The following is a 27,428-nucleotide window of genomic DNA, read 5'->3' as shown; positions in this document are numbered from 1 at the left end:
CTGCAATGCGGGAGTAAAGAATCTGCCTGCAATGTGGGAGACCTGGCTTCAATCCCTGTGTTGGGAAGATCCCTTGGAGAAGGGAAAGTCTACCCACTCCAGTATTGTGGCCTGGAGAAGTCCATGGACTGTATAGTCCATGGGGTTGCAAAGAGTCGGACACAACTGAGCGACTTTCATTTTCACCTCCTCAGCTTGACTCTATCCTGTCTGCACTTGCTAGGCCCGTTACATGATCTCTGCCCAGGCTCTGTCCTGAAGCTGTCCCGCACCTCCGGGCTCTATGGTGGCTCCCAGCTCACCCTGCTCCAGCCAGGCTCCTGACTCAGGAGTGGGAAGGAGAAGGATGGGCAGAAGTGCAGCCAGCATGCAGGAGTGCAGGCAGGACCTGGGCCAGTATGTGCCAAGGCCCACTGGTTCTAAACCCCAAGAGCCAGGCCAGCGTTTAGAAGAGAGGGGCCTACCCAAGGAGGAGGTGGGGCAGTGCCCTGTAGGGAGGACTCCTCTGGGGCCTGATGTGGCTGCAGGACCTGGGTTTCTCTCCCATCTGGTGAGCAGCAGCCTGGTGAGGGTCTGCCCACTGGACAGAAGTCCCACAAAAGGCTGCTCTGCGGCCACTGTTGTGGGCTGAGGGTTAAGGAGAGGGCAGACTTCCAGATGCCAAGGGCACCGAGGAAGTAGGGTGAAGACTCCAGGCTGGTGTCCTGAGGCCTGTGCCCAGAAGTCCTGGATGCAGCTGGCCCTCCACTCCTGCCAGGGAAGGCTGCATTTGGTCTCCTAGGGCTGGCACAGGCTGGGCATTCTGTGCTGTACACAGGGGGCCTGGCTGGGTGAGCTCTGTGGGGACAGCATCTACCCTGCCACTCTTTAGAAGGCAGGGGCTGGTGCAGGCACCGTTCTGAGCTCCCAGCAAGGTCTCATGGGCTGGGAGAGGGGGCTTCTCCCTTGAAGAGCTGGTCAGGACCCAGAAGGCTGAGCCTGGACTCACTTCAGAACAGTGGGAAACCAAACTGACAGGTGGGCCTCCCCCTGGACCCTGACTGGGCCGTGAGGGAGGATGCAGTGAGGGCTCACTCCTTGCTTAGGCCTCAGGGACTCGGGAAAGCAGGGGGCTAAGGGGCTTTGGAGTCTGCAGTACCCCCCCACACTCGCCAGCCTCTCCAGGTGTGGGTTGACCTCAACTCCACCCCTACCCGCCTCCAGCCATTTCCCCAGGGCTTAGGAAGCCCCTTTAGTTGTCCAGGCTCAGTTCATTGCTTTTGGGGCTGACTTGTGTGTGTGGGCAGGGGCAACCCCCCAGGGTTCCTCCCCATGGGCCCACCTGCTCACTGCAGCCCACACTTGCAGGCATGGAGGCACAGATTCACACAGGGTTTATTGACAGGTCTGGAGGGGCAGCTGTTACCCACGAGGACCTTGAAAGGCTGGGTGGGTGCTGGTAGGGCTGGGGACCCTCAGGGCTCAGGCTGGGAGCAGGCTGTGGTCAGGACTGGCCTCTTGGCTGGTTCTGACGTGGGGCTGGGACAGGACAGCAGGAGTGCCCTGGGGGGCCATGCAGGAGGCTGCCCTTTTGAAACTGCCAAGGTCCCAGGTCCTGATTTGGCCTGTTCCACAGACCAGGGGAGGGCTGTTCCACAGACCAGGGGAGGGCTTTGAGGGTGGCAGGAAGATCAGGGGGCTCTGTGGAGAGACTCCTGTGGCCTCAGGGGCCGGTCACCACCTGGGCTACAAAGAGGACCTTGTAGGTCTCCTTCACATCCCCCCTGAGCTGCAGCAGGGCTGATGCCATGAGTGGGTGGTCCGGCTGGAGGGGGAGAGGTGGGAACAGAGGGGGATCCTCAGTCAGGGGGCGCAGCAGGCACGTGTTTTCTCTTGGCGGCACTGCCCACCTCACCCACTGAGGCCCCCCAGCCCTCTCCTGGGGGGAAGGGCTCCCAGGTACCCACATCAAAATCGATGGGTGGCGTCCAGGAGATGCTGATGGTCTTGGTCTGGCCGCGCTCTACAGAGCCTTTGGAGGGCTCAATGGTGAAGCCCTTGTGCTGCAGGGCTGCGATGTTGTCCATGCTGAACTCAACAGTCTACAGACATTGGTGCTGTCAGTGGGCAGGCAGGCAGGCACAGCTCCTGGGAACCAGCAACCCTGCCCCCGGCCCTGACCAGCAGGCTGCCCACCCCTCAACTACAGACAGGCAAGGCCAGCAGAGGCCCGAGCTGCCTGGGCAGTGGTGGCTGCACAAGTACCAGGGAGGCCAGGGCAGTGCTGTGGTCACCTTCTTTGCGGACAGCTGGGTAGTCCGGATGCAGCCCACCTGAAGTTCTCGGGTGGCAGGTGGGGCCTGGGTGTCTGGGTCCAGCTGCACGTAGTCCAGGGTCACCAGGATGGGCTTTAGCTCCTCAGCTTCTGGAGAGGGAGGGCCTGGCGGAGGTCTTGGGGGTGGGGGTACCGCGGAGGGAGTGCGGGGGTGCCCGGGGTCAGATAGGGATCCTCTGAGCAGGGCTGGCCCACTAGCCTTGCCCCCACCTGTGGGCGATGGGCCAGGAATGCCTGGCCTCCCTGCAGACTCCAAGGGCCAAGGGTCCTCTTCTGCCACCCTGCCCACCTCAGGGCTCTCTGCCCTCAGAGGGCTCACCCTCTCTGTGCTCCAGGTCAAAGGCAGGGATCACGGTCAGGGACTCCACAGGCACGTCCAGGGGGTCTCCGCCCTCCACGAACATCATGTGCTCGCGGGCCGCACCCTTCAGGAGGATGTGGTGGGACACTTTCTGGGGGCAGGAGCACAGCGGTTTGTGACCCTGCGTGTGGGGCTCTGGGAGGGGGTGGGGCTGTGATGTGGGCCTGTGAGACCCCAGACGTTGGTCTCTCCACCTGATGACCCTCAACCTGATGTGGAGCTCCCCCAGGCACCAAGCTTCAGTGTGGGGCCGCTCAGGCAGCCGGAGGGCTTGGACAAGTGGACGTGTGGGTGGGGAGGAGGGGTCCAGGCTGGGTCAGAGTCCTGCCTTTTCAAAGAGCACGACCTGCAGCAGGTCAGAGAAGTACAGGCTTTCGTGGTCTGGGCTGAAGGTCACAGTGAAGTCCTGAGCCTTGCCAGGCTCCATGATGCCCTCGACCGGGACCACACTGAACACACTCTGGCCACTGTAGTTCTGCGTGCCTGGGGGCAAGGTGGCCAGGCTGGTCCGGATCCCCCTGCAGCGCCCAGCACCCCCTGGCCACCCCCCTTCCATGGCCCACACGGTCTCCCCAGCTGGCCAGCTCACCCACAACTTCCGTCCTCTGATCAGGTGAGGCCAGGAACTGTGGCAGGAGGTGCTGGTCTCTGCTCCTGGAGGAGAGGCTGTCCAGCTGCATGGAGAACTTGATGGGCAGCAGGGAGTTGTTCTGCAGCTGCGGGGAGCAGAGCCAGGTCACTGGGGCAGGTGGGCTGGCCAGCCGGGGAGCAGGCCACTGCTGCCAGGTCTTAGCCCCCTCCTGCCCCGTCAAGCTCAGGCTAGCCTTCAGCTGAACCAGCATCCCACCCCAGTTCTTTCTTGCCTCCCCCTCTTCCCAGGAGAACGCTGCATCCCTCTGTAAAATATCCCATGGATTCGGGCCCTGGGGTCTGCTGTCAGAACCTGGACTAAGCTAAGTAAAGACGCAGGGATCCCATTGGCACCTTCAGCCCAAGGCCGCCTCAGATGTGGGGGAGCAGAAAAAGCCAGGCCTGCCTGCCTGCGTGGGGGTAGGAGCCCACATGACCCCTTGTGGGGGATGGCCCAGGCATATCCCATGCAGAGGCCCTGGGGCAGAAAGATGGAAGCAGTGAGAAAGCCTGGCCAGCAGCGGAGGGGTGGAGGGAGGGACGTCCTCGGCACCCCCTCCCCACTGGCTGGAGGGGCCAGTGGAGTGACAGCTGCTGGGGGTGGTGGGGGAGGGGGTGGATCGGAGAGGCCTGTGGCTTTGCTGGCTCTGTGACTGAGGCAGAGTGGACCCCTCCCGGGAACCTCTCCCAGGGGATGGGAGGCACCAGGCCCCGCCACATGCTTTACCTTGAAGCCCAAGGAGACAGACTCTCTGGCGATCACGTAGCCCATGTTGAGGACATCACCTTCAATGGAGCATGTGATTGTGGACGCCACACCTGTGCCCATGAGGGCCAGGGAGAGCGTGCCTTTCTTGGTGATGATGTCCAGTGTTTCTTGGGCCTGCAGAGACCACGTCCCTTAGCGTGAAAAAGACCTGGCAGAGGCAGGTGTGGGAGCTCTGTCTTGGAGCAGCTGGGTCAGAGCATGGGGGACCTGAGATAGCTGGGAGCTCCCTGGCCGCCACCTCCTCTTCCTTCCAGTGAGAGGCCAGGGCCCAGGAGGACCAGTGGCTCCCAGGCCCAGAGTGCTGGACGGCATGCAGAGCAGGGAATAGGGCTGCAATGGAGCTCGGGTGGGCTGGGACTCACCAGGACACTCTCACGTGGGGAGAAGGACAGATCTAGGACCTGGGTCTCGCCGGAGGGTAACCTGATGGTGGGGTTCAGCAGGACGAAGGGGCCATCGGGGTTCAGCACGGAGTACTCCAGCTGAGGGCCCAGCGTCAAGGAGGGTGTGAGAATGGGGCCTCAGCCCTTCACAGTCCCCTTCTCTCCACCCCGCCCCCCTCGCCCCTGCTACAATCTGCCTGGGCGGCGTGGGCAGGATACGTCGAGATCCTCAGGGGAGATGTTCTGGATGGAGACCTTCTTTATGCCCCGGTGTCCTGAAATGGGGGGTCAGGTCACAGCCCCAGGCCTGGGGGTGGGTGTGGGCAAGCCCAGGTGAAAAGGGGTGTACATGGGGGCTGGGCTCCGATCAGGACACACCTGCAGCGATGTCGCCGAAGTTAATGATGGTCTTGCCTTTGTCAGACGTCACCACGATAGATGGCGCCACCGCTGGACACCACAGCTCCAGGTACAGCGTGTTGTGGGGACTGGGAACGGCGGGGATTTGCTGAGGGCAGGGCAGGGACCATGTGCCCTGCCCTCCCAGCCAGACCCTGAGCCAGCCCCACCGGGATCTGGGTGGCTGTTGGCAGGGAGGTGACCACCCTGCCCCCCTGCCCAGAGCACTGCACCTGAAGCTCAGCGGTTCTGTCCCCTTCCGGTCTTTGGTGTCACCACTAGCAACAACACAGGGAACCACAAACTTGTCAAACTTCCCCTGGAAAGACCTGGTCAGGGAGGCCTGTGCCGACTGGTACTCTTGAGAGCTGGAACAGAACCGGCAAGGTGCACTCATGCCCTGTCCCACACTGCCCCCAGCACCCAGGAGGCTGTGCCCTGCCCTCCACGGAGGGCTCTGTAAGGCCACACCTGCTTCCCAGGGCCCTGGGCCAGAGGGTACGGAGCAGTGGGAGTGGCAGCCTGGGGGCCGCGCTGTGGCCCAGGCTGTAGTTGTCACAGTTTTGTCTGACTTTTGCAGCCAGACTTGGTCTGGCTTTTGCATCCCTTCCCTGGTCCCTGTGGGGGCCTCTCCTCTCCCAGGGTACCCATCAGGCACCACCAGACAACTGAGTTCCTGGGGCCACAGCAAGGGTCCAGGGCTGACAAGTGCCTCAAGCCTGTCAGAGCTGCCCGGAGCTCATGTGGCAGCTGGGGAGCTGGGCTGCTGAGCTGGGAACATGGGAGTCAGGGGCTCAGCGTCCTCCAGCCCCTGGACTGAAACTTTTCACAGGGGCCCTGGGCCCAGGGGAACTGAGGGAGCAGATACCCAGGACAGCAGAACCTGAGGAGCCTCAAGGCAGCTCCTGGTTCCAGCTGTGCCTGAAGCCAGCCGCACTCAACTTGCAGTCAGAAAGCCCTGGAGCATAGGGGGACATCTCTGTGGGGCAGGAAGTGGGGGCAGCCTTCTCTTGGGCCCACCTGGATGCGAGGTCCTTCTTCTGCACCTCCGGGGGCTGGGAGGCTGAGGCCTGGAGCAGTCGGTCTTGGTTCTGCAGCCGCAGCATGGAGAAAGATGATCTCCGCTGGTCCTTCCTCTGGGTGACCGTCTCCTTTTGGGACTGCCAAGGGGAGGCTGGCTGTGGTGTTGCCCTTGGGACTCTGCTGGGCTGGCAGACTGTCCAGGGCAGGAACCCAGGACCCAGACCCCAAGCAGCTCAAGGGTGACCGATGACAGGTGTGGAGACCCCTGTGGGCTCATGCACCACCCCCAGTGTCTGTCTTCCGCGTTAGGAAGGGGAGGCACAAGGTGAGGCTGAGGCTGGCCGAAACGGGGGTTCTCACCCTTGTGCCCTGCCCCCATGCCTCGCTGCCCTCTGGCAGGCTGAAGGCATGTGCCCCTTCCTTCAGTGTGTGCTGTGATAGCAGGGGTGCTTGGATGCTGAGGAGTAACCGCTGGGGGCCCCTGCATCTGCAGGGCAACAGCAGGTGGGCTGGGCTCTGGGCCATGACTGCCTAGCTGTATCGGATGCCCCTTCTGGGCAGGAGCCTGGGGCAGCTGCTTCTTCAGGCCTGAACTCCCTCAGGTTACAGGCCCTTTGATATTTTGTCTGTTCCCCTTCACTGTAAGCACAAGCCCCTGCTGAGCAGTGCAGAGGACCTAGCCTACCCTCCCAGACCACCCTGGTGTACCAGGATCTGGGGCTCTTCCCTGCCTGGTGATGCTCTCAAGAGAGGAGGGAGGGGCTTTGCCAAGAAAAAGTGCTAACCTCTTAAAACACACCTAGTGCTCTGCAAAGTGTTCCCAGGGTGCCTGCCCCGCAACCCTGGGTGCCCCCAACCTCAAGGCGGGGTGAGGGTGTTTGTTCCCAAGCCTTTGTGCAAGGGCCTCGCGCAAAGTGGGCAGCCCCAAGCCCCCCTGGGCCCCTCCCCACCATGCACCGATTTGATCTCAGCTTTTCTGCTCAGGGCCTGGAAGGCCTCCTGGTGGATCAGCTCGCTGGGCAGCACTGGCCGGAAGGCCACTCGGACCAGGCACCTCTGTGGGGGGAAAGGTTCATGCTCTCGGACATGTTGGGGTCCTCCCCATCAGGGAGGTCCTGTCTGATCTCTGTCCCTGTAAGCTGGGTGGCTGCAGGCATGATCACCAGGCCCCTCTCACCATGTAGGGCGAGGGTCCCTGCTATGGACCTGGCACACTGCCCGCAGTGGGTAGCAGCCCACAGGGCATGAGTGAGAAGGGAAGGTTCATGTTCAGGCTCTGAGACCTGGGGGTGGTCCCTGCACCGCCATCTGTCCCCACGAGGGGAATGGCAGCCCAACCCCAGGATGACCCTGGGCCCCACAAGGGCTCCCTCACCATAGCCTTCCCCGTGCCCTGTACAGCAAGAGAGCGAGGGGGAAGCTCTTAACAGCTGCAGTAACCCCCTTGGAGAAGAGAACCATTTCTTAAGCCTAATTTGCTCACTTTACTATGATGAGTTTCTGTGACTGCAGGGCCTGCATGTCCCTGCCCATCCTCACTCAGTCCCCTCACAGTGCCTGTCACCCCCACATATGAAGGCATAGAAGTAAGCTCAGAGATGCTGTGAGGGCCCCAGGGAGTCCCTGCCTTGAGGTCTGGCTCTTTCTGTTTCATCAGGAGAAGCAGAGGTGGAAAATCCTCTGCTCTTGTTGACCAGGTGCTGCGCAGCCTCTGTGACCATCTGCTGTGACATCCAGGGCTGCACACCCTCGCTTGGTCTGAACTGATGGAGCCCCCAGCCAGGGGCCTGTGGGGTCAGCTGTCTTTGGGTGCCCCGCCTCTGGGACCAGGCTGGACTGGGTAGAGGGCAGGAGGGCCCACTCAGCTCTGATGAGGATCCAGGTTGATCTCTACTATCTGTTGTCTGGTTGGAAACACCAAGGTCCAGGGTGGGCAGAGCCAGGCCCTGCCCCCCACCACAGCCCACCTGTGGGGCTCACACCTACCTTTCCTGGCCACACGGTGCCCACCAAGGGTGAGATGGTGATGGGCGAATCTGGGGGCAGCAGGAACTCGAAAGACGTGGGCCCTACAGGAAAAGCGTCCTCCGAGCCAATGCGGGGCACGGAGTGGGTCAGTGAGTTCATGCTCAGGTGGGAGTTGATGACGTACAGGGTGGCCACAGATGTGTCGTACAAGGAGGTGGCTGCAAACTTGATCTGGTAGTGGGACAGCTCCAGGGGCGGGTGGACACCCACGGCCCGGCATGCCAGCTTGAAGCACCTGGAAGCGACAGCATGAGTGGCTCAGCCAGGGGCTGAGCAAGGTGGCCTCAAACACAGGGACGCCCGGGACCAGGACAGCAGGAGTCACAGGTTTGGTTTCCCACCCCATTAATGAGTTTTAGTCAATTTCCAAAATACCATCTACCCCTGTGCACACTTGTTTTTATTACTCAAAAATGCTTCATTTTTATTTAGCTTTCTGACTCTGTGCTTAGGCTTTCAATACTCTCACAATGATCTTGTGCTCCTCAGTAAGGAAAGCGTGCCTGATCCTGTCACGGACACATTTAGTACACGTGGAACCACCATAGGCTCAGCTGACGTATTTCTTCATTTCAGACAACCTCATGAGAGCTTTAGGTCTCACAGCATGAACGCCTCTAAGTTGGCCCGGGCACACACCACATGTGGATTTTGTTGTTTTCCCAACCTTCTTGGTATAAGTGTGAACAATTCTATTACCAGGGGTTCAGGACAGCTTGGTTTTGTTAGAGATTGTATTGTAGCACAGCCTACAGTGGTATGTCAGATGCTGCACCATCCTGAATGCCTCTAGATGCTGTCCCCGGAAGAAGCCCCTGTGCACATTTTAACTGGATAGTTAAAATTTTCATCACAAGTTTAAACAGTTGCAATAGAAGTTGCAATGGAGGTGTCTGATTTATTTCCTTAAATATTCAGTGATATTTAAAAGGGCTTCCCAGGTAACTCAGTGGTAAAGAATCTGCCTGGCAATGCAGGAGACACAAGAGACATGGGTTTGACTCCTGGGTTGGGAAGGTCCCCTGGAGAAGGAAATGGCTATCCACTCCAGGATTTTTGCCTAGAGAATCCCATGGACAGAGGAGCCTGGAGGGCTACAGTCCATGGAGTCGCAAAGAGCTGGACACGACTGAGGACAAACATATGCGTGACATTTAAAAATAAAATGACAGAGCTTCCCTAGGTGCTCAGTGGCAAAGAACCCACCTGTCAGTGCAGGAACTATGGGTTTGATCCCTGGTCCAGGAAGATCCCACATACTGTGGAGCAACTAGGTCCATGTGCCTTAACTATTGAGCCTGTGCTTTAAGCCCAGAACCACAGCTACTGAGTCCACATGCCCTAGAGCCTGTGCTCTGCAGCAAGAGAAGCCGCCGCAGTGAGACGCCCGTGCAACACAGCTAGAGGGAAGCCTGCATGGCAACGGAGACCCAGCACCGCCAAAAATAAATAAAATTTAAAAGTGAAACTGATCAATTACTTTTTAAATATAAACATGGGAATCTGTATGCCATAATGAATTGATTCCTGCCATTATCCATTTAAAAAACCCAGATATTTGGAATTTTAACAGCTAGAAAATTTACATTCCATATTTCTTTGAACTCCTGTTCCCATGGCACTCTTGTCATAGAATTTTACCCTAATTTCATATATTTTAATGCTTTATGGGTGATGTCGATGATCCTGTCATTCTTGTCTGTAACAAAAATGTGTTCATATGCTGAAATATTTCAGTGTATATTTCTGTGTCCTGTAAGCACAGGCTCTAAATAGTTAAAAAAAAATCCTTCTGGGTGGAGAAGTCATTGAGGTTATTATTAGAACTCGATTAATAGAAAAAGCATAAATGTGTATAATAATGAAAGTCGCTCAGTCGTGTTCGACTCTTGCGACCCCATGGACTATACAGTCAATGGAATTCTCCAGGCCAGAATACTGGAGTGGGTAGCCTTTCCCTTCTCCAGAGGATCTTCCCAACCCCAAAATCGAACCCAGGTCTCCCGCATTGCAGGCAGATTCCTTACCAGCTGAGCCACAATGTGATCCTTATTACATACAAAAATAAGAGGTGCTTGGAGTCACTTCAGGAAGGTGCCCATGAGGGCTGTGGCTGACCAGGGAACAGGGGATAGCTCCGGGGGCGTGCTTCGAGTCTGTCAACTCTGCAACCCCTTCCTTCACATTCTCGCTTGTCCCTCTGAAGATCTCCCTTGCGGTTCTCTCATGTTCTGCTCCACTTTCCTTTGAGAAAAGGCTGTCCGGGGAATTCCCTTGTGGCTCTGGGGCTAAAACTTTGCACTCCCCATGCAAGGGGCCCAGGTTCAATACTTGGTTGGGGAATGAGACCCTTCATGCTACAACTAAAGGTCCCACCTGCCACAATTAAGACCTGGTGCAGCCAAATAAATAAAGAAATATTACAAAAAAAAAAAAAAAAGACTATCAGGTCCAGTCACCCAGGCTTAGCTAGAGGCTGTTGCCCTGTGACCCGGAGGCATTGAGTTCAGTGGAGACGCAAAAGGTCCTGCCACTCAGCACCACCACATATGTTGAGAATGTGTACTTATCTCTGAGTGTGCTTTACATGCTTCTCTCCCCAACCAAACCACTGAGGTGAGACAAGCCCATCAACTTGTGGGAATGTTCTTCTGACTTCAGAGGCAGACATGCAATGTATCTGGCCTCCCCACCTGGTTGCAAGCTTCCATATTCCTTTATCTGATTAATAGGTGGCTGGTGCCAGTTACCAGGGCCAGGCTCCAGGGAGCCTCAGCCCTGCTCTGGGCATGTGCTCAACCTCCAGAATGTCCTTATCACCATCACCACCATCACTTTCACCACCACCATCATCACCATCTCCACCATCATCACCATCACCACCACCACCATCATCATCACCACCATCACCATATCATCACCATCATCATCATCAAAACTACCCCCATCGGCAGCAGCATCAATGGGCCAAGGGTAGTGAGGTTTCCCTGTTTCTCCTGTTCTCTAGATCTGTTTAAGATTGGTGTCATTTTTTTCTTTAAATGTTTGGAAGAACTCATTAGTGAAGTCATCTGCAATTTTCATTGTGGGAAGCTCTTAAGCTTTGTTTTAATTTTTTCATTTAAAATATATTTATTGCCAATTTTTGTTTCCTTTTTGTCACATGTTTACATTTTTTTGCCTATTTATTTTGTTTTCTTCCAGATTTATTGAGATGTAATTGACACACAGCTCTCCATTAGTTTGAGGTGTACAGCAAAATGATTTGACATATATACTGTGAAATGATATTCACAGCAAGTTTAGTGAAAATCCATCATGTCACATAGATACAAAATTAAAGAAATAATTATTTTTTTCCTTTGTGATGAGAATACTTAGGATTTACTCTCTTACCTTTCCTGTATAACATACAAGCAGGGTTAATTATATTTAGCACGTTGAACATTATATCCTTAGTTGTTTGTTGTTGTTCAGTTGCTAAGTCATGTCTGATGCTTTGTGACCCCATGGACTGCAGCACGCCAAGCTCCTCTGTCCTCCACTATCTCCTGGAGTTTGCTCAAATTCATGTCCATTGAGTCAGTAATGCTATGTAACTATTCTCTCCTGCCCCCTTCTCCTTTTGCCTTCAATCTTTCCCAGCATCAGAGTCTTTTCCAGTGAGTCGGGTTGCCAAAGAATTGGAGCTTCAGCTTCAGTATCAGTCCTTCCAATGAACATTCAGGGTAGATTTCCTTTAGGATTGATTGATTTGATCTCTTTGCTGTCCAAGGAACTCTCAAGAGGCTTCCTCAGCACGACAGTTGAAAAGCATCAATTCTTTTATGCTCAGCATTCTTTATGGTCCAGCTCTCACATCTGCACATGACTACTGGGAATATCAGAGCTTTGACTATATGGAACTTAATTGGCAAAATGATGTCTCTGCTTTTTACTATGCTGTCTAGGTTAGTCATAGTTTTTCTTCCAAGGAGCAAGCAAGCATCTTTTAATTTCATGGCTGCAGTCACTGTCTTCAGTGATTTGGGAACTCAAGAAAATCTGTCACTGCTTCTACTTCCCCCCTTCTATTTGCCATGAGTGATAGGACCAGATGACATGATCTTAGTTTTTTTAATGTCGAGTTACAAGACAGCTTTTTCACTCTCTTTCACTTTCATCAAGAGGTTCTTTAGTTCCTCTTCACTTTCTGTCGTTACAGTGGTATCATCTGGACATCTGAGATTGTTGATATTTCTCCTGGCAATCTTGATTCCAGCTTCTGAGTTGTGCAGCCCAGCATTTTGCATGATGTACTCTGCATACAGGTTAAATAAACAGAGTGACAATATATACCCTTGACGTACTCAATTTTCCCAATTTTGAACCATTCAGTTGTTCTACGTCTGGTTCTGTTTCTTCTTGAGCCACATACAGGTTTCTCAGGAGACAGGTAAGGCAGTCTGGTATTCCCATGTCTTTAAGAATTTTCCAGTTTATTGTGATCCACACAAAGTCAATGAAGAAGAAGTAGATGTTTTCCTGGAATTCCCTTGCTTTGTCTATGATCCAATGAATGCTGGCCATTTGATCTCTGGTTCCTTTGCCTTTTCTAAATTCAGCTTGCACATCCAGAAGTTCTTGATTCACATACTGCTGAAGCCTAGCTTGATGGATTTTGAGCATAACCTTATGAGCATAAGAAATGAGTGCAACGATATGGTTGTTTGAACATTCTTCGGCATTGCTCTTCTTTGGGGTTGGAATGAAAACTGACCTTTTCAGTCTGGTGGCCACTGCTGAGTTTTCCAAATTTGCTGATATATTGAGTGCAAAACTTTAACAGCATCATCATTTAGGATTTGAAATAGCTCAGCTGGAATTCCATCACCTCCACCAGCTTTGTTTATAGTAATGCTTCCTAAGGCCAACTTGACTTTACACTTCATGATGTCCAGCTCTAGGTGACCACATCATCATGGTAATCCAGGTCATTAGGGCCTTTTTTGTATGATTCTTCTGTGTATTCTTGCTACCTCTTCTTAATATCTTCTGCTTCTGTTAGGTCCTTATCATTTCTGTCCCTTGTTGTGCTCATCCTTGCAAGAAATGTGCCCTTGATATCTCCAATTTTCTTGAAGAGATCTCTAGTCTTTCCCATTCTATTGTTTTTCTCTATTTCTTTGCATTGTTCATTTAGGAAGGCCTTATCTCTCCTTGCTATGCTTTGGAACTCTGCATTCAGTTGGGTATATCTTTCACTTTCTACTTTGCCTTTCGCTTCTCTTATTTTCTCAGCTATCTGTAAAGCCTCCTCAGACAACCACTTAGCCTTCTTGCATGTCTTTTTCTTTTGGATGGTTTTGGTCACTGCCGCCTGTGCAGTATCACAAACCTCTGTCCATAGTTCTTCAGGCATGGTGTCTACCAGATCTAATCCATGAAAACTATTTGTCACTTCCACTCTATAAACATAAGGGATTTGATTTAGGTCATACCTGAATGGACTAGTGGCTTTTCCTACTTTCTTCAATTTTTAAGCCTGAATTTTGCAATAAGGAGCTGATGATCTGAGCTAGTCAAAGCTGTTTTTTTCCAGTAGTCATGTATGGGTGTGAGAGTTGGACCATAAAGAAAGCTGAGCACCGAAGAATTGATGCTTTTCAACTGTAATGAAGAGTCTTGAGAGTCCCTTGGACTGCAAGGAGATCAAACCAATCTGTCCTAAAGGAAATCAGTTCTGAATATTTGGAAGGACTGATGCTGAAGCTGAATCTCCAATACTTTGGCCACATGATGCAAAGAACTGACTCATTTTGGAAAAGACCCTGATGCTGGGAAAGACTGAAGGCAGGAGGAGAAGGGGACAACAGAGGATGAGATGGTTGGATGGCCTCACCAACTCGATGGACATGAGTTTGACCAAGCTCTGGGAGTTGGTGATAGATAGGGAAGCCTGGAGTGCTGCAGTCCATAGGGTCGAAAAGAGACAGACACGACTGAACTGAATTGAACTGATTGAGCCACAGTCAGCTCCAGGCCTTGTTTTTGCTGATTGTATACAGCTTCTCTATCTTCAGCTGAAAAGAATACAATCAATCTTATTTTGGTATTGACCATCTGATGATATCCATGTGTAGAGACGTCACTTGTATTGTTGGAAAAGGTGCTTCCTATTACCAGTGTGTTCTCTTGACAAAATTCTGTTAGCCTTTTTCCTGCTTCATTTTGTACTCTAAGGCCAAACTTGCCCGTTGCTCCAGGTATCTCTTGACTTGCTACTTTTCCAATCTCCTGTGATGAAAAGGACATCTTTTCAGTGTGTGTTAGTGTTAGAAGGTCTTGGAGGGCTTCACAGAACTGGTCAACTTCTTTGGCATCAGTGTTTGTGGCATAGACTTGGATTACTGTGATGTTGAATGGTTTGCTTTGGAAACGAACCGAGATCATTCTGTCCTTTTTGAGGTTACACCCAAGTACTGTATTTTAGACTCTTGTTGACTATGAGGGCTACTCCATTTCTTCTAAGGGATTCTTGCCCACAGTAGTAGATATAGTGGTCTTAGAATTAAATTTGTCCATTCCTATCCATTTTATTTCACTGGTTCCTAAGGTGTTGATATTCATTCTTGCCATCTCCTGCTTGACCACATCCAACTTACCTTGATTCATGGACCAAACATTCTAGGTTCCTATGCAATATTGTTATTTACAGCATCCAACTTTACTTTCACCACTAGATACATCCACAGATGAGTGTCATTTCCACTTTGGCTCAGCTGCTTCTTTCTTTCTGGAGCTGTTTCTCTGCTCTTCCCCAGTAGCATATTGCACATCTTTGAATGTGGGGGGCTCATCTTCTGGCGTCATATTTTTTGCCTTTGCATACTGTTCATGGGGTTTTCATGGCAAGAATACTGGAGTGGCTTGCCAGTCCCACCTCTGGTGGACCACATTTGTCAGAACTCTTCACTTTGATGTGTCTTGGGTGGCCCTGCAAGGCATGGCTCACAGCTTCACTGGGTTACGCAAGCCCGTTGCCATGACAAGGTTGTGACCATGAAGGGACATCCCTACTAGTTATGATAACTGGAAGTTTCTATAAGAGTATTTAAACTTTGCATTTGATTTCCCTCTCAATTATTAGACTATTCAGAGTTTCCCTTTTTCTCCATGTCAGTTTTGGTAAGTTTTTGTTTTTTAGAAAATTGCCCATTATACCCAAACTGTCACATTTACTGGTGTAAAGTTGTTCATAACATTTTTTTTTTAATTTTTCTGATGTTTGTAGGATCTTTGATGTGTCCCCTTTCATACCTGAGATTAGCAATTTGTGTGTTTTTTTCCCCTCTCAAAAAAAAAAAAACAAACAAACCTTGATTGGTCTTGCTAAGAGTAATGAATTTACTAATTTCTAGAACAGACTTTTAGTTTTATTGTTTTCTCTTTTGGATATTTGATTTATTTCACTGATTTACACTGTTGTTATCTTTATTACATTCTTTCGTTCTACTTCTTTGGGTTTAATTTGCTGTGCTTTCTTCCCAGTTCTTGAAACAGAAGGTTAAATGATTGATTTTGCACACTCTATCCTCTTCTTTATATGCATTTGGAGCTAGAAACTTCCTGCTAAGCATTACTTTTGCTGGTTCACAAGCCCTCCAACTTAACATGTCCATGAACATCCTTAGATGTGTTCATGTGGTTCAGGTACTCCCATAGAGTTGGAGGGAAAAGCAGAAGCAAGATGTAGATTGCTATGTGGATTCTGACACCACTCATGTGACTGATGTGGGGTGTCACGCTGCCACCCCCCCGCCCCAGCCACCTGAGGCTCCCTTGGTGTTAGTGCTGAAGTCCCACATCCTGGGAACCCCTCTTTCCTGGACAGCCTGACCTGGCTGGTCACCCTGCATTTACATAAATTTAGGTCTCCTGCATGCAGGCAGATTCTTTACTGTCTGAGTCACCAGGGAAGCCCCAGGAATACATACAAACAATAAATATGCCAATAGGAAGTGAAAGTCAGACACCCAGAATTCAGAAGGACCCTGCAGATTCTGGCAGTGGGAGGCTCTGGGGAGGGAGGGGTCTGCATGTCGCTTGCTGCAAGCAGATGATCTATTTCTGTAACAAAGGGAAACCGGAGGCAAACATGATAAAAATGTAAGAGCCGCTATTGTGGGTGGAGGGTACAGCAAGCTAGTTCTGGGATCCTCTGAAAACAGAAGGGAGGGCTTAGAGGAGGTGGCCCTAAGGAAGTCGCTGACCCCAACATACTGAAGAGGGCACCCCAGAGCCATGAAGGAGGGAAGTGTGAACTGGGCTCTCAAAGCTGAGGAGAAGCTACCATTTGCAAAATGAGCAGTGGGAAAGGAGCCAGATCAAACCACAAATAAAGCTGTTAAAAGAGAAAAAGGGAACAGAATAAATAAAATTTATATAGACAGTAAAACATGCCAGAGAGATGTGCCCATAAGAGAATTGAAAACTGCAATGTGATCATTCAAAGTGAGCTTAACAGACTTGAGAAAATAATACAACATATGAAAAAACAGATCAGAATCACAAGAAGTCAGAAGTGAGGGATTAAAGTTTAGGAAAGGGGACTTCCCTGGCAGTCCGGTGGTCAGGGCTCTGCGCTTCCACTGCGGAAGAGTTGGATCCCTGCTTGGGGGGCTAAGATCCCACAGACTGTGTGGCGTGGCCAAAACAAAAAACCCACAAACGACTCAGGAAAGAATTACAAATAAAATAAATTTAGAAACTCAGAAGGGAACCATGAATAAAGAAACCAGGAAGGTAATTCTTTAAGAGGAAGAAGAGATAAGAGTGGAAATATCTAAAAAAATGATGAGGGATTTCCTTGGTGGTCCAGTGGATAAGACCTCAGGCTCCCAGTGCAGGCGGCCCAGGTTCCACATGCCGCAACTAAAGATCGTGCGTGCCACAACGAAGATTGAAGATCCCACATACCACAACTAAGGATATTTGGGCCAGAGTGAGGAAAGCAGGAGAGACTCCATCTTGAAGCTTCTCATGCATCTTAAAGATAGGATGTAACCTGGGCCTGAAGCCTGCCCAGGAGTGAGGAAACTGTTGCTAATGAAAACCAGGTCTCCTGGAGACTTCCTTCCCTACAGATGGCAAACAGAGTTTATAGTTGTGGTCCTGTTAGGTTAACCATGTAGATATTCCCCCTTGATCCATACTCATTGTCTCCCCCCATTTTAACCTGAATTGTTTGTTCTCCTAGCACATACTTGTTGTAAAACTCAGTCATATACAACAAAGAGGTTGCTAACATGTAACCAGTCATGTGGTGGATGGGGGGGTAATAAAACTGGGCCTCTCAGAAACATCAGGGCACTTGTTGGGAACTGATTCCCCTTGGACCTGCTGGCGTAATAAACCATACTCCACTGTCCTGAGTGTCCTCTGAGGTGTGTTTGAGACTCTGGATTCCACAACAAGACCTGGTGCACCCAAATAAATAAAGAAATCATATTTTTAAAATGATGAAAGGATTAAGAAAAAGTGGCAAAAGTGAACAAAGCAAAGACAAGTCATTATATTTATTTCAGGAGGCTCCCAGGAGGAAAACCTAAAGACAAGAATAAAGCAAATGTTTTAAGGACTAAAATTCAAGGAAACTGAAAGTGAAGTCGCTCAGTCATGACCGACTCTGCAACCCCGTGGACTGTAGCCTGCCAGGCTCCTCTGTTCATGGGATTCTCCAGGCAAGAATACTGGAGTGGGTTGCTATTTCCTTCTCCAGGAAATTCAAGGAAGTGTTCCTGAAATTAAAAAAAAAAAAAAGATTTGAAAAGCACCATGTACCTGAGAAAATCAATTGATAACAACCAACACAAAGTGTGTTCTTATAAAATTACTGGATTTTAGATAAGAAGTTGTTGTTCAGTCACACAGTCATGTCTGACTCTTTACAGCCCCAAGGACTGCAGCAGACCAGGCTTCCTTGTCCTTCACCATCTCCCAGAGTTTGCTCAAACTCACATCCATTGAGTCGATGATGCCATCCAACCATCTCATCATCTGTTGCCCCTTCTCCTCTTGCCCTCAATCTTTTCCAGCATCAGGGTCTTTTCCAATGAGTCGGTTCTTCGCATCAGGTGGCCAAAGGATTGGAGCTTCAGCTTCAGCATCAGTCCTTCCAATGAACATTCAGGATTGATTTCCTTTAGGGTTGATTAGTTTGACCTCCTTAATATCCAAAGGACTCTCTAGAGTCTTATCCAGCACCATAGTTCAAAAGCATCAATTCTTCAGTGCTCAGTCTTTTTTATGTTCCAAGTCTCATATCCATACCTGACCACTGGAAAAATCAGAGCTTTGACGACAGGGACCATTGTCAACAAAGTGATATTTCTGCTTTTTACTAGGCTGTCTAGGTTTGTCATAGCTTTTCTCCCAAGGAGCAAACATCTTTTAATTTCATGGCTGCAATCACTATCCACAATGATTTTGAAGCCCAATAAAAATGAAATCTGTCACTGTTTCCGTTTTTCCCCCTCTATTTGCCATGAAGTGATGGGACTGAATGCCATGATCTTAGTGTTTTGAATGTTGAATTTCAAGCCAGCTTTTTCATGCTCCTCTTTCACTTTCATCAAGAGGCTCTTTAGTCTCTCTTTGTTTTCTAACATTAGGGTGGTGTCATCTGGATATCTGAGATTACTGATATTTCTCCAGGCAATCTTGATTCCAGCTTGAGCTTCATCCAGCCTGGCATTTTGAATGATGTACTCTGTATGAGCAGGGTGGCAATATACAGCCTTGATGTACTCCTTTCCTAATTTTGAACCAGTCCATTATTCCATGTCTGGTTCTGTTACTTCTTGACTTGCATACAGGTTTCTTAGGAGGCAAGTAAGGTGGTCTGGTCTTCTTATCTCTTTAAGAATTTTCCACAGTTTGATGTGATCCACACAGTCAAAGGCTTTAGTCAATGAAGCAGAAGTAGATGTTTTTCTGGAATTCCTTTGATTTTTCTATGAAGAAGTAGGTCCCTTAAGTACTGGGTTGCCATCAGACCTGTACAGACACATTTTATTCCAGAAGAGAGTGGATACGCTAATGTGTTAGTATTAGGTACTCAGGAAAGAAAAGGTTTTTTCAGGTAAATAGACTTTCAGGTGTAAAGGCTGTGCAGAGTGTCCCCAGTGTGAGGGGGTGGGCTCTGCCCTCTGCTACTGTCTTAAGTGATGCCGCTGGAGTGACTGGAAGCCCTTCAGCTTCACGCTGTATCTCACACCTGATGCAATGATTCATCAAAGTAAAACATAAATGCACAAGTAGGATGTAAATTTGTAAAATTTTTAGAAGAAACCTTTGTGACTTTAGGTTAGGGAAAAAAATTCTTAGATATGATACCAAACTCAAGATCCAAAAACAAAAAGTTGATAAAGAGGACTTGTTGTTCAGTCAGTCAGTCATGTCCAACTCTTTACAACCCCATGGACTGCAGCATGCCAGGCTTCCCTGTCCTTTATCATTTCCTGGAGTTTGCTCAAACTCATTTCCATTGAGGCAGTGATGCCATCCAACCCTCTCATCCTCTGTTGCCCCCTTCTCCTCTTTCACTCAGTTTTTCCCAGCATCAAGGTCTTTTCCAGTGAGTTGGCTCTTCATATCAGGTGGCCGAAGTATTGGAGCTTTAGCTTCAGCATCAGTCCTTCCAATGAATATTCAGGACTGATTTCCTTTGGGATTGACTGGTTTTATCTCCTTGCAGTCCAAGGGACTCTCAAGAGTCTTCTCCAACAACCACAGCTCAAAAGCATCAATTCTTTGGTGTTCAGCCTTCTTTACATCCAACTCTCACATGGCTACTGGAAAAGCCATAGGTTTGACTATATGGACTTTTGTCGGCAAAGTAATGTCTCTACTTTTTAATATGTTGTCTAGGTTTGTCATAGCTTCTCTTCCAAGAAGCAAGCGTCTTTTAATTGTGGCTGCAGTCATCATCTGCAGTGATTTTGGAGCCCAAGAAGATAAAGTCTGCCAGTGTTTTCATTGTTTTTGCATCTATTTGCCATGAAGTGATGGGACCGGATGCCATCATCTTTGTGTTTTGAATGTTGAGCTTTAAGCCAGCTTTTTCACTCTGCTCTTTCACCTTCATCAAGAGGCTCTTTAGTTCCTTTTCGCTTTCTGCCATATGGGTGGTGTCATCTGCATATCCAGGCAATCTTGATTCCAGCTTGTGCTTCATCCAGTCCAGCATTTTGCATGATGTATGAGATCAAACCAGTCAATCCTAAAGGAAATCAGTCCTGAATATTCATTGGATGGACTGATGCTGAAGCTGAAGTTCCAATACTTTGGGCACCTGATGTGAAGAACTGACTCACTGGAAAAGACCCTGATGTTGGGAAAGATTGAAGACAGGAGGAGAAGGGGCAACAGACAAACTGAACTGAACTCTGCATATAAGTTAAATAAGCAGGGTGAAAATATACAGCCTTGCTGTACTTCTTTCTCAGTTACTCAAAAAATTTTGCTTTACGAGAAGACAGTGTGAAGAGATTGAAACATGCCAGAGACTGGGGAAATTTTTTGCAAATCTGACAAGAAACTGCTATCAGAGTATATAAATAACACTCAAAACTCCATAAAAACCCTGATTTTAAAAAATAGACAAAAGACCTGAAAATACTTTTCACTAAAAACATACATGGATGGCAAATAAGCTCCAAGCTCTCAGTTGTTGGAAACATGAGTTAGTAAGACACTGTCACACACCTCTCAGGATGCCTCTCCATCCAGCAGACAAGGAAACCTGACATTACCCACAGGGGGAAGGGGTGCAGCAGCCAGACACCCGGACGTTATGGGGGAGAACATAAAATTGGAAAGAAACTGACGCTGTGGCCTGGCAACTCCCCTCCTAGACACTAAGCCATGGGCGATGAGAACTTGGGCTCACACAGAAACCTGCTGGGGACCTGTGCCAAACAGTGTCCTTTGAAGGTGGGCTGCACGGACACGTCTCCAGGGGGTGGGGGCCGTGGCGGGGGCCATGGGGGAGGGGAGGCAGAACGTGGGCTTTGGAGACCTGGCATCCAGGTGGGGGGTGGGGCGATTCAGCTCAGTCTTCAAGGTAGAGCCAACAGGCCTTACTGACGACTTAGCTGTGAGACTGAAGGTAAGGAGTCAGGACAGGGTCATGCTTGTGGCTGGTGCTCAGGCGGCGGTGCTGGGCACAGGCCCAGCTCTCAGGTCTGGGAGCCCATGGGCAGCCACGCTCTGTGGGGGGCAGTGGGGTGGGGGTGTGTGTGCCACTGGGTCTCTCTGGACTACCGAACACTGCTTTATTCCCTGAGGCCTCACAGTTTTACCATTGCTAGCATTTCCAAGGTGGCTCTTGGATAAGCTTTTGGAAATTTCAATTTATTTGTAGATAGTTCTTGAAGAAAATTAAATGCTCATTCAATCGACAGACTTCTAAGGAGCTTCTGCCACAGGCTGGAGCCCATTCTGGGCATTGAGATTACTTTGCAACGCGCCTTTCTCATGGGGCTATTTTCCAGAGGCTGAAAGAGTTGTGAACAAGCCCAGGAGGGGCCCAGCCCAGGGTGGGTCACTAGATCCGAGGGGAAGGGCGGGTGGTGGGGGCCGCAGCTGTGCAGAGCCTGTGCCTGGGTCTCCTCCAGGGGTTTTCACTCTGCACTGGCTCCTTAACCCACCTGGCCAGAGGGTGCTAACCCTCCCTCCACCCCACGCCCCAGGGCTGCCAGCCCCCCAGCCAGGACCAAAGAGCAGACAGGAGAGGAAGGGAAGGAGGGGGCAGGTGGGCTGGCTCCACGAGGGGTTGGCCTGACACCAGGAGGCGACTGAGAATCAGCAAGAGCTGGTCCTCGTGCCAGACCCTTCATCCAGTCCATTTCCCCTTGCCCCCTGCCTTCTCAGCCCCAGTTCTCAGGGTGGACACGGAGGCCGGGGACCAGCTCATCACACAGTACATGAGGGCGGGTGGGGCTTGTGCCCAGGGGATGCTCTGCACACTCACGCACGCTCACAGGTGCATGCACACATGTGCACATCTCACACGCCTGCAAGGTGGGCCTGGATCCAGGTGTGCGGACCTAGGTCGGAGCTTTCTGAGATTGGCACTGCCGCCCAGCCCTGCAGTCAGCCTGGCTAGCCAGGGGCTGCCATTCCCAGCTGGCTGCCCGGGCCCTGCATGCGCCCCTCCTGTCAGGCTCACCGGTTAATCTCTGACTTGCAGATGAGCTCAAAGTTGTACTCCTTGGCCTTGGTGGGCTGAAAGATCACATCGAGCTGTAGCGTTTCCAGTGGCAGGATTGTCCCGAACCCGTCGTTGGGCTGGATGTCCACAAACTGGCAAAAGGAAGATCATGGATAGGAAAGCAAAAATGAGGTGACCTGTTGGGGAGTGCCACGGGAGCAACATGGACGGGGGTGTGGCAGAGCATAAATGAATGTGTGTCTGGTGACATGTATGTAAATGTGTTACATGGGTGTGAGTCTGTTTCTGTGTATGTAATCATGTGTACAAGTGAGTGCATGTGAAAGGGTGGTGTGTTTGTGTGTGTCTGCACGCATGTGAGCACAGGTATGTATGTGAATGTGTGTATTCATGTGAGCACAGCTATGTGTGTCTGCGTGTATGAGTGTGTGTGCATGCATGTGAGCACAGGTGTATGAGGGTGTGTATTGTCTGTACACGTATGTCAACACAGGTGTGAGTGTATGAGTGTGTGTGCATGTGAGCACACATGTATGAGTGTGTGTATGAGTGCATACATGCATGTGAGCACAGGTGTATGTGAGTGTGTGTGCCTGTGAGCAGAGGTGTATGTGTATACATGCATGTGAGCACAGGTGTATGTGAGTATATGAGTTTGTGTGCATGCATTTGAGTACAGGCATGTGAGTACAGGTGTATGAATGTGTGTATGAGTGTGTACATGCATGTGAGCACAGGTGTATGTGATTATATGAATGTGTGTGCATGCATGTGAGCATAGGTGAGTATGTGAATGTGTCTGCATACATGGGGGTAGACAATGGGTCTCTGGTGGGGCAGCCCGGAGGACTGAGGGAAGCCAGGCCTGGGCCTCTCTTGGCTGCCCTGCAGGGCCAGGCAGACCAGAGTCTCAGGAAGGGGGGGAGGGGAGAGAACTTTGGGTGCTGTGCGTGCAGCAGGTGGAGAGAGCTTGAGAAGGGCAGGGTGAGGTGGGGACAGTCAGAGACCCCAGCTGAGGTGCCTGGGAGTGAGGGTGGAGTCTGCAGGTGGGTGAGGCCTGGCCAGGCACCAGGACTCAGGGTAGCAGCCCCTCGTCCCTCACTGCCCAGTACCTCCCACTCTGACCACATGAGCGAGGCACCTTGGGGAGTCCGACGAACCCAAACTCCTGGGGCAGGAGGGAATGATTGCAGAGGCTGATTTGGGTCCTGATGGCCTCGTAGATGGTACAGTAGCCAAAGTCCAGCCCTGCGGGGCTGAGCTCCAGGTCCGAGGTGGTGACTACAGCATGGACGGTAAACCCCAAGGGTTTGATCTGAAGTGCAGAGGGCAGGGCCATTCGGTCATTGTGGTCAGTTAGGGAAGTGTCTCCAAAACTGAGAAGAGCACCAGTCCTGCTGTGAGCTGGCGGCTGACTCTGCACCTTTCACGGACACACCTGCTTCCTGTTGGCCTCAGCATGGCACAGGCAGCACAGGTGGGCAGGGGGCAGGAGGGTACATGTGCACACACATGTGCATCAGTGCATCTGCATGTCGCTGCATTGTGAGCTCACATGATGACATGGTACCGAGGATGTGCACACCCTGGACACCTGGGTCTGGACTGTACAAACGTGAGGGTCTGGGTGCCCCAGGGACAGCCCCGCCCACCCAGGACAGCACTGGGGCCTCTCTGATGCACAAGCCCCTCCCTCTGTCTCCCCTGTGCAGGGGCTGTTCGGGCAAGACCGGGGGCCAGTGAGGATGGGCTCCAAGAGCCAGGCCAGAACAGCTCTGCTCCCCCAGGGTGCCCGGCATCTAGATGAGCCCCACACAGACCTGGTCAGCCACCCAGATAGTCATTGGGGCCTCCAGAACCCTGGTCTCCTTGTCAAAATACTTCCCTGCGTCTTCTGGGAGGGAGTGTCTGCAAGAGACACGGGGCACTTGAATGTTCTTTTCTTCTTTATATTTGAGAAATGACAAAAGGCTCAACTGTAAGGGTGCTAGAGCCACGGGGTACACACAAGGTCAGAAATACAGGAGCCTGGGGCTGGCTTCCTGCTGTGACTCAGGACCCCCTCCACCCAGGAGGAGCGGACCCCCGCTCGCCCCATCACCTGGGCAGGAACTTGAGCTGCACTGAGTAGGACGACAGCGCCTGGATGTAGCCAGTCTCAGGCAGGAGCTCCATGTGGCCCCGCAGCTCCTTGCACACCTCGAACTTTAGGCGCAAGGCTGCCTTCGACCTGCAGCATCCAAGGGAGGGTGGGACAGCGACTTGAGGTCAGTCCTTACCCCACAGGGCCCGGCACCCCGCCCCCCCCAGGCATAGCCCTGCCGGGCACAGACCCCACCCTCCACCCCCACTGTCGGAGTGGCTTCAGAGCCCTGCTCACAGGGGCAGGTTTTCCTGAAATGATATTGGCTGAGGAAACCTTACAAATAAAAACATCACAACTGAAAGTCACCCCGGTCGGTTCTCAGAACCTGAGTGTTTTCTGGGAAGCGCCTCACGGGCCGGGGGTCAGGAGAGGGGGCCCTGTTCCTCCTAGAGTTCTGCCCTTCCCCACTCAGGCACAGGCTCTCTTGCAGGACTCTCGGGAGGCCCCAGGTGGCCAGGCCTTGGTCAGTGAAGGCAACTTCCCCAACTTTTGTCCTTGCTTTCAACTCAGGACCAGCCGGAGAAAGCCAGGTGTGCTCCCAGTCAGCCACGTGGGTTGTCCCATCCTAGCCAGCCCCCAGGCTACAGCCCAGTCAGGACACCCCCTCCCCACCTGCTCTCCAGTCTCCAGAAAGAGAGGCAGTGGATGAGCTGCCCCAGGCCTGTTGAGGAGACCACCCCCAGGCCATCAGGGATCCCGGGCCACGGTCCAGAGCCTCTCAGGCCTCCCGGTGTCTCCTCAACTGCCCGGGATGATTCTCACAGTACCTCTGCATGGGGAACCCCGGGCCGATCGGGACCCTGAGTGACCCGTGGGCTCCTGAGATCACAAAGGAAGGTCTCTCTTCTCTCAACTTTGACCTCTGGCCCCAGTGTCACCCAGCACTGGATGTCCCCTACCATGCAAGGTGTTCAGACTGGGCCCTCCCACCCTGGTTTCTGCTGTGGCTGGGCTCCCCTCAGGCAACTACAACTAGGGTCTTTGTGAACTCACTCCCTTGCTACCCCTGTACCCATAAAACTGGTAATAACATTGAATTCTAAAATCATTCAACAAACCTAAGAGGTCGAGTGTGTGCCTCAGGGGACAGGCTGAGAAAGCACATCTCCTGTGCTCCGTGTCCCCCCACCCACCTACCTGGACACACTTTGCATCAAGGTAAACTGACCAGACCCCATTAAACCCTGGTTTCCCGAACAATCCGTCTGAACCCTGCTCTGAGGCCCCAGCCCCTGGGAAAAGCAGGTCCCCCGATGTTTGCAGCACTGACATCTGGGGACCCAGCAGCTGGCAGGTACCAGCCCAATTGCACCCAGGCTGACATTGCCCCCACCTCCGGAGAGAAGCAGGACCCTGGGTGCAGCAGCCAGCCAAGTACACCGGTGTATTTGGTTAGTGAAGATCCACTAAGCTCTAACTGTTGGGTTTGCCTCTTTTTTTCCACTTAATTGAACTTCAGTTTAAAAAAAAATAAGGAGAGTAAAAAAAAAATGACAACCATGGTGTCTGGACACCCTTGCAAAGCTCTGTGCATGAAACATGCTTCTTTTCTCGGAACTCCACCCATGTTCCTTCAGAGGACCAGCCCCCTCTCCTGTCTGTGCCTGCGAGGGGCCTGACCTGGCGTGCAGGGTGCTGACCCCCCACAGACAGGGGTGATAACACCAATTTATCCTTGTGGTCCTGGAAGTCAGGTCCAGACACCGTGTCCCATGGCTGAAACCCAGCTGCAGGCAGGGGTGGTTCCCCCGGAGGCTCCACAGAGAACGCTCTCCTGGCTTTTCCATTTCTGGAGATGCCATGTCCCTTGGTTCATGGCCCCTCTTCCGTTTTCAAGGCCAGCAGCCCAGCACCTGTTAGCCTCTGTCTGACGCTGACCCTCGGGCTTCCATCCTATGACGGCCCTGGGGTTCCAGTGGGCTCTCAGGGAAACCCCTGGAGACCCCCACCTTAAGGTCTCAGATCTCACCCAGCCAGGGCTCACCGTGTGTGGACGAGGATCGAGTCCTGGTACAGCCGGTCGTACATGCAGATCTTCAGGTCCACGTTGGGCTTTGGCACCCAGACAGGCACGTCGATAGCCACACCGATGACTTTGAAATATAACTGAATTTGAATACAAAAATCCAACAACACGCATGTTCTTCAGCAGAGCAGGCGGTGCTTGTGAGTGCTAACACAGAGCTCAGAGCATGGTCTGTAATTCTTACAAGTACCGCATGCCCAGTTGTGTCTGACTCTGTGCGACCCCAATGACTGTAGCCCGCCAGGCTCCTTTGTCTATGGGATTTTCTCCAGGCAAGAATACTGGAATGGTCTGCCATGCTCTTTCCCAGGGGATCTTCTGAACCCAGGGATAGAACCTGTCTCTTGCATCTCCTGCATTGGCAGGTGGATTCTTTACCACTACCGCCACCTGGGAAGCCCCAGCTCTTACAAGTATTGGAAGGTTAATAATTAAACTGACCAATGGGACTTCCCTGGTGGTCCAGTGGCAAGACTATGCACTCCCAATGTGGGGGAACTAGATCTCACATGCCACAGTTAAGACCTGTTGCAGCCAAATAAATATTAAAAAAATTACACTGGCCATGTTTTTGAGATCTATGGCAGTTTTCACATTAGATCATTTTTTTAAAAAATACACAGAGCTCTATTTATTTTTTGGTCGTGCTTTGAGGCACGTGGGATCTTAGTTCCCTGACCAGGAACTGAACATTGGCAGTGAGAGCTCAGCATCCTAACCACTGAACCTAGCCACTGAACTTCCTAACCAGGGAAGTCCTTCATGTCATATAATTTTTTAAAAAAGTCTTTATTGGATTTGGTACAATATTGCTTCTGTTTTATGTTTTGGTGTTTTGTTGTTTTTTTTTTGCCACGAGGCATGTGAGATTTTAATTCCCTGATCAAGGATCAAACCCCACATTTCTTGCATTGGGAGGTGGATTCTTAACCACTGGACCACCAGGGAGGTCCCCACATCATATAATTTAAATAATCCTGTTTATTTTCAAAATTTTTAAACATGAGAAGGCAGACTCGTACGATGGGTTTTCAAAAACGTGTCACGCAGCTTCCTAAATATCCATATTTTTAGCAGTTTAGAAAAACCCTTTTGCTACAGAATCGCATGTCACACAGGCTGTGCACATGGCCA

General features: G+C 51.3%; 1 protein-coding gene and 1 pseudogene across 1 annotated transcript in view; both read right to left on the bottom strand.

The window, feature by feature from the left end:
* Positions 1 to 1,702: 1,702 nt before the first annotated feature.
* Positions 1,703 to 27,428, bottom strand: part of CFAP74 (cilia and flagella associated protein 74) — a 56,752-nt gene continuing 31,026 nt past the window's right edge. Inside the window, exons 20-38 of the mRNA XM_068985753.1 lie at positions 26,253 to 26,374; positions 24,224 to 24,352; positions 23,943 to 24,030; positions 23,264 to 23,437; positions 22,120 to 22,253; positions 7,866 to 8,142; positions 6,837 to 6,935; positions 5,877 to 6,016; positions 5,090 to 5,224; positions 4,836 to 4,945; positions 4,677 to 4,732; positions 4,437 to 4,556; positions 4,033 to 4,188; positions 3,265 to 3,391; positions 3,004 to 3,158; positions 2,630 to 2,766; positions 2,274 to 2,430; positions 1,947 to 2,081; positions 1,703 to 1,804 (exon numbers count right to left, since the gene is read on the bottom strand). Coding sequence (XP_068841854.1) covers positions 1,703 to 1,804; positions 1,947 to 2,081; positions 2,274 to 2,430; positions 2,630 to 2,766; positions 3,004 to 3,158; positions 3,265 to 3,391; positions 4,033 to 4,188; positions 4,437 to 4,556; positions 4,677 to 4,732; positions 4,836 to 4,945; positions 5,090 to 5,224; positions 5,877 to 6,016; positions 6,837 to 6,935; positions 7,866 to 8,142; positions 22,120 to 22,253; positions 23,264 to 23,437; positions 23,943 to 24,030; positions 24,224 to 24,352; positions 26,253 to 26,374 — 2,553 coding nt within the window. The remainder of the gene's footprint in view (positions 1,805 to 1,946; positions 2,082 to 2,273; positions 2,431 to 2,629; positions 2,767 to 3,003; positions 3,159 to 3,264; positions 3,392 to 4,032; positions 4,189 to 4,436; positions 4,557 to 4,676; positions 4,733 to 4,835; positions 4,946 to 5,089; positions 5,225 to 5,876; positions 6,017 to 6,836; positions 6,936 to 7,865; positions 8,143 to 22,119; positions 22,254 to 23,263; positions 23,438 to 23,942; positions 24,031 to 24,223; positions 24,353 to 26,252; positions 26,375 to 27,428) is intronic.
* LOC138090156 (large ribosomal subunit protein eL34-like) lies at positions 8,332 to 8,685 on the bottom strand (annotated as a pseudogene).

This window comes from Capricornis sumatraensis, chromosome 14, assembly GCF_032405125.1.
Source record: "Capricornis sumatraensis isolate serow.1 chromosome 14, serow.2, whole genome shotgun sequence".
Classification (NCBI taxonomy): Eukaryota; Metazoa; Chordata; class Mammalia; order Artiodactyla; family Bovidae; genus Capricornis; species Capricornis sumatraensis.
The sequence above is the reverse complement of the archived record's forward strand: the minus strand, read 5'-3'. Positions and strand labels throughout refer to the sequence as shown.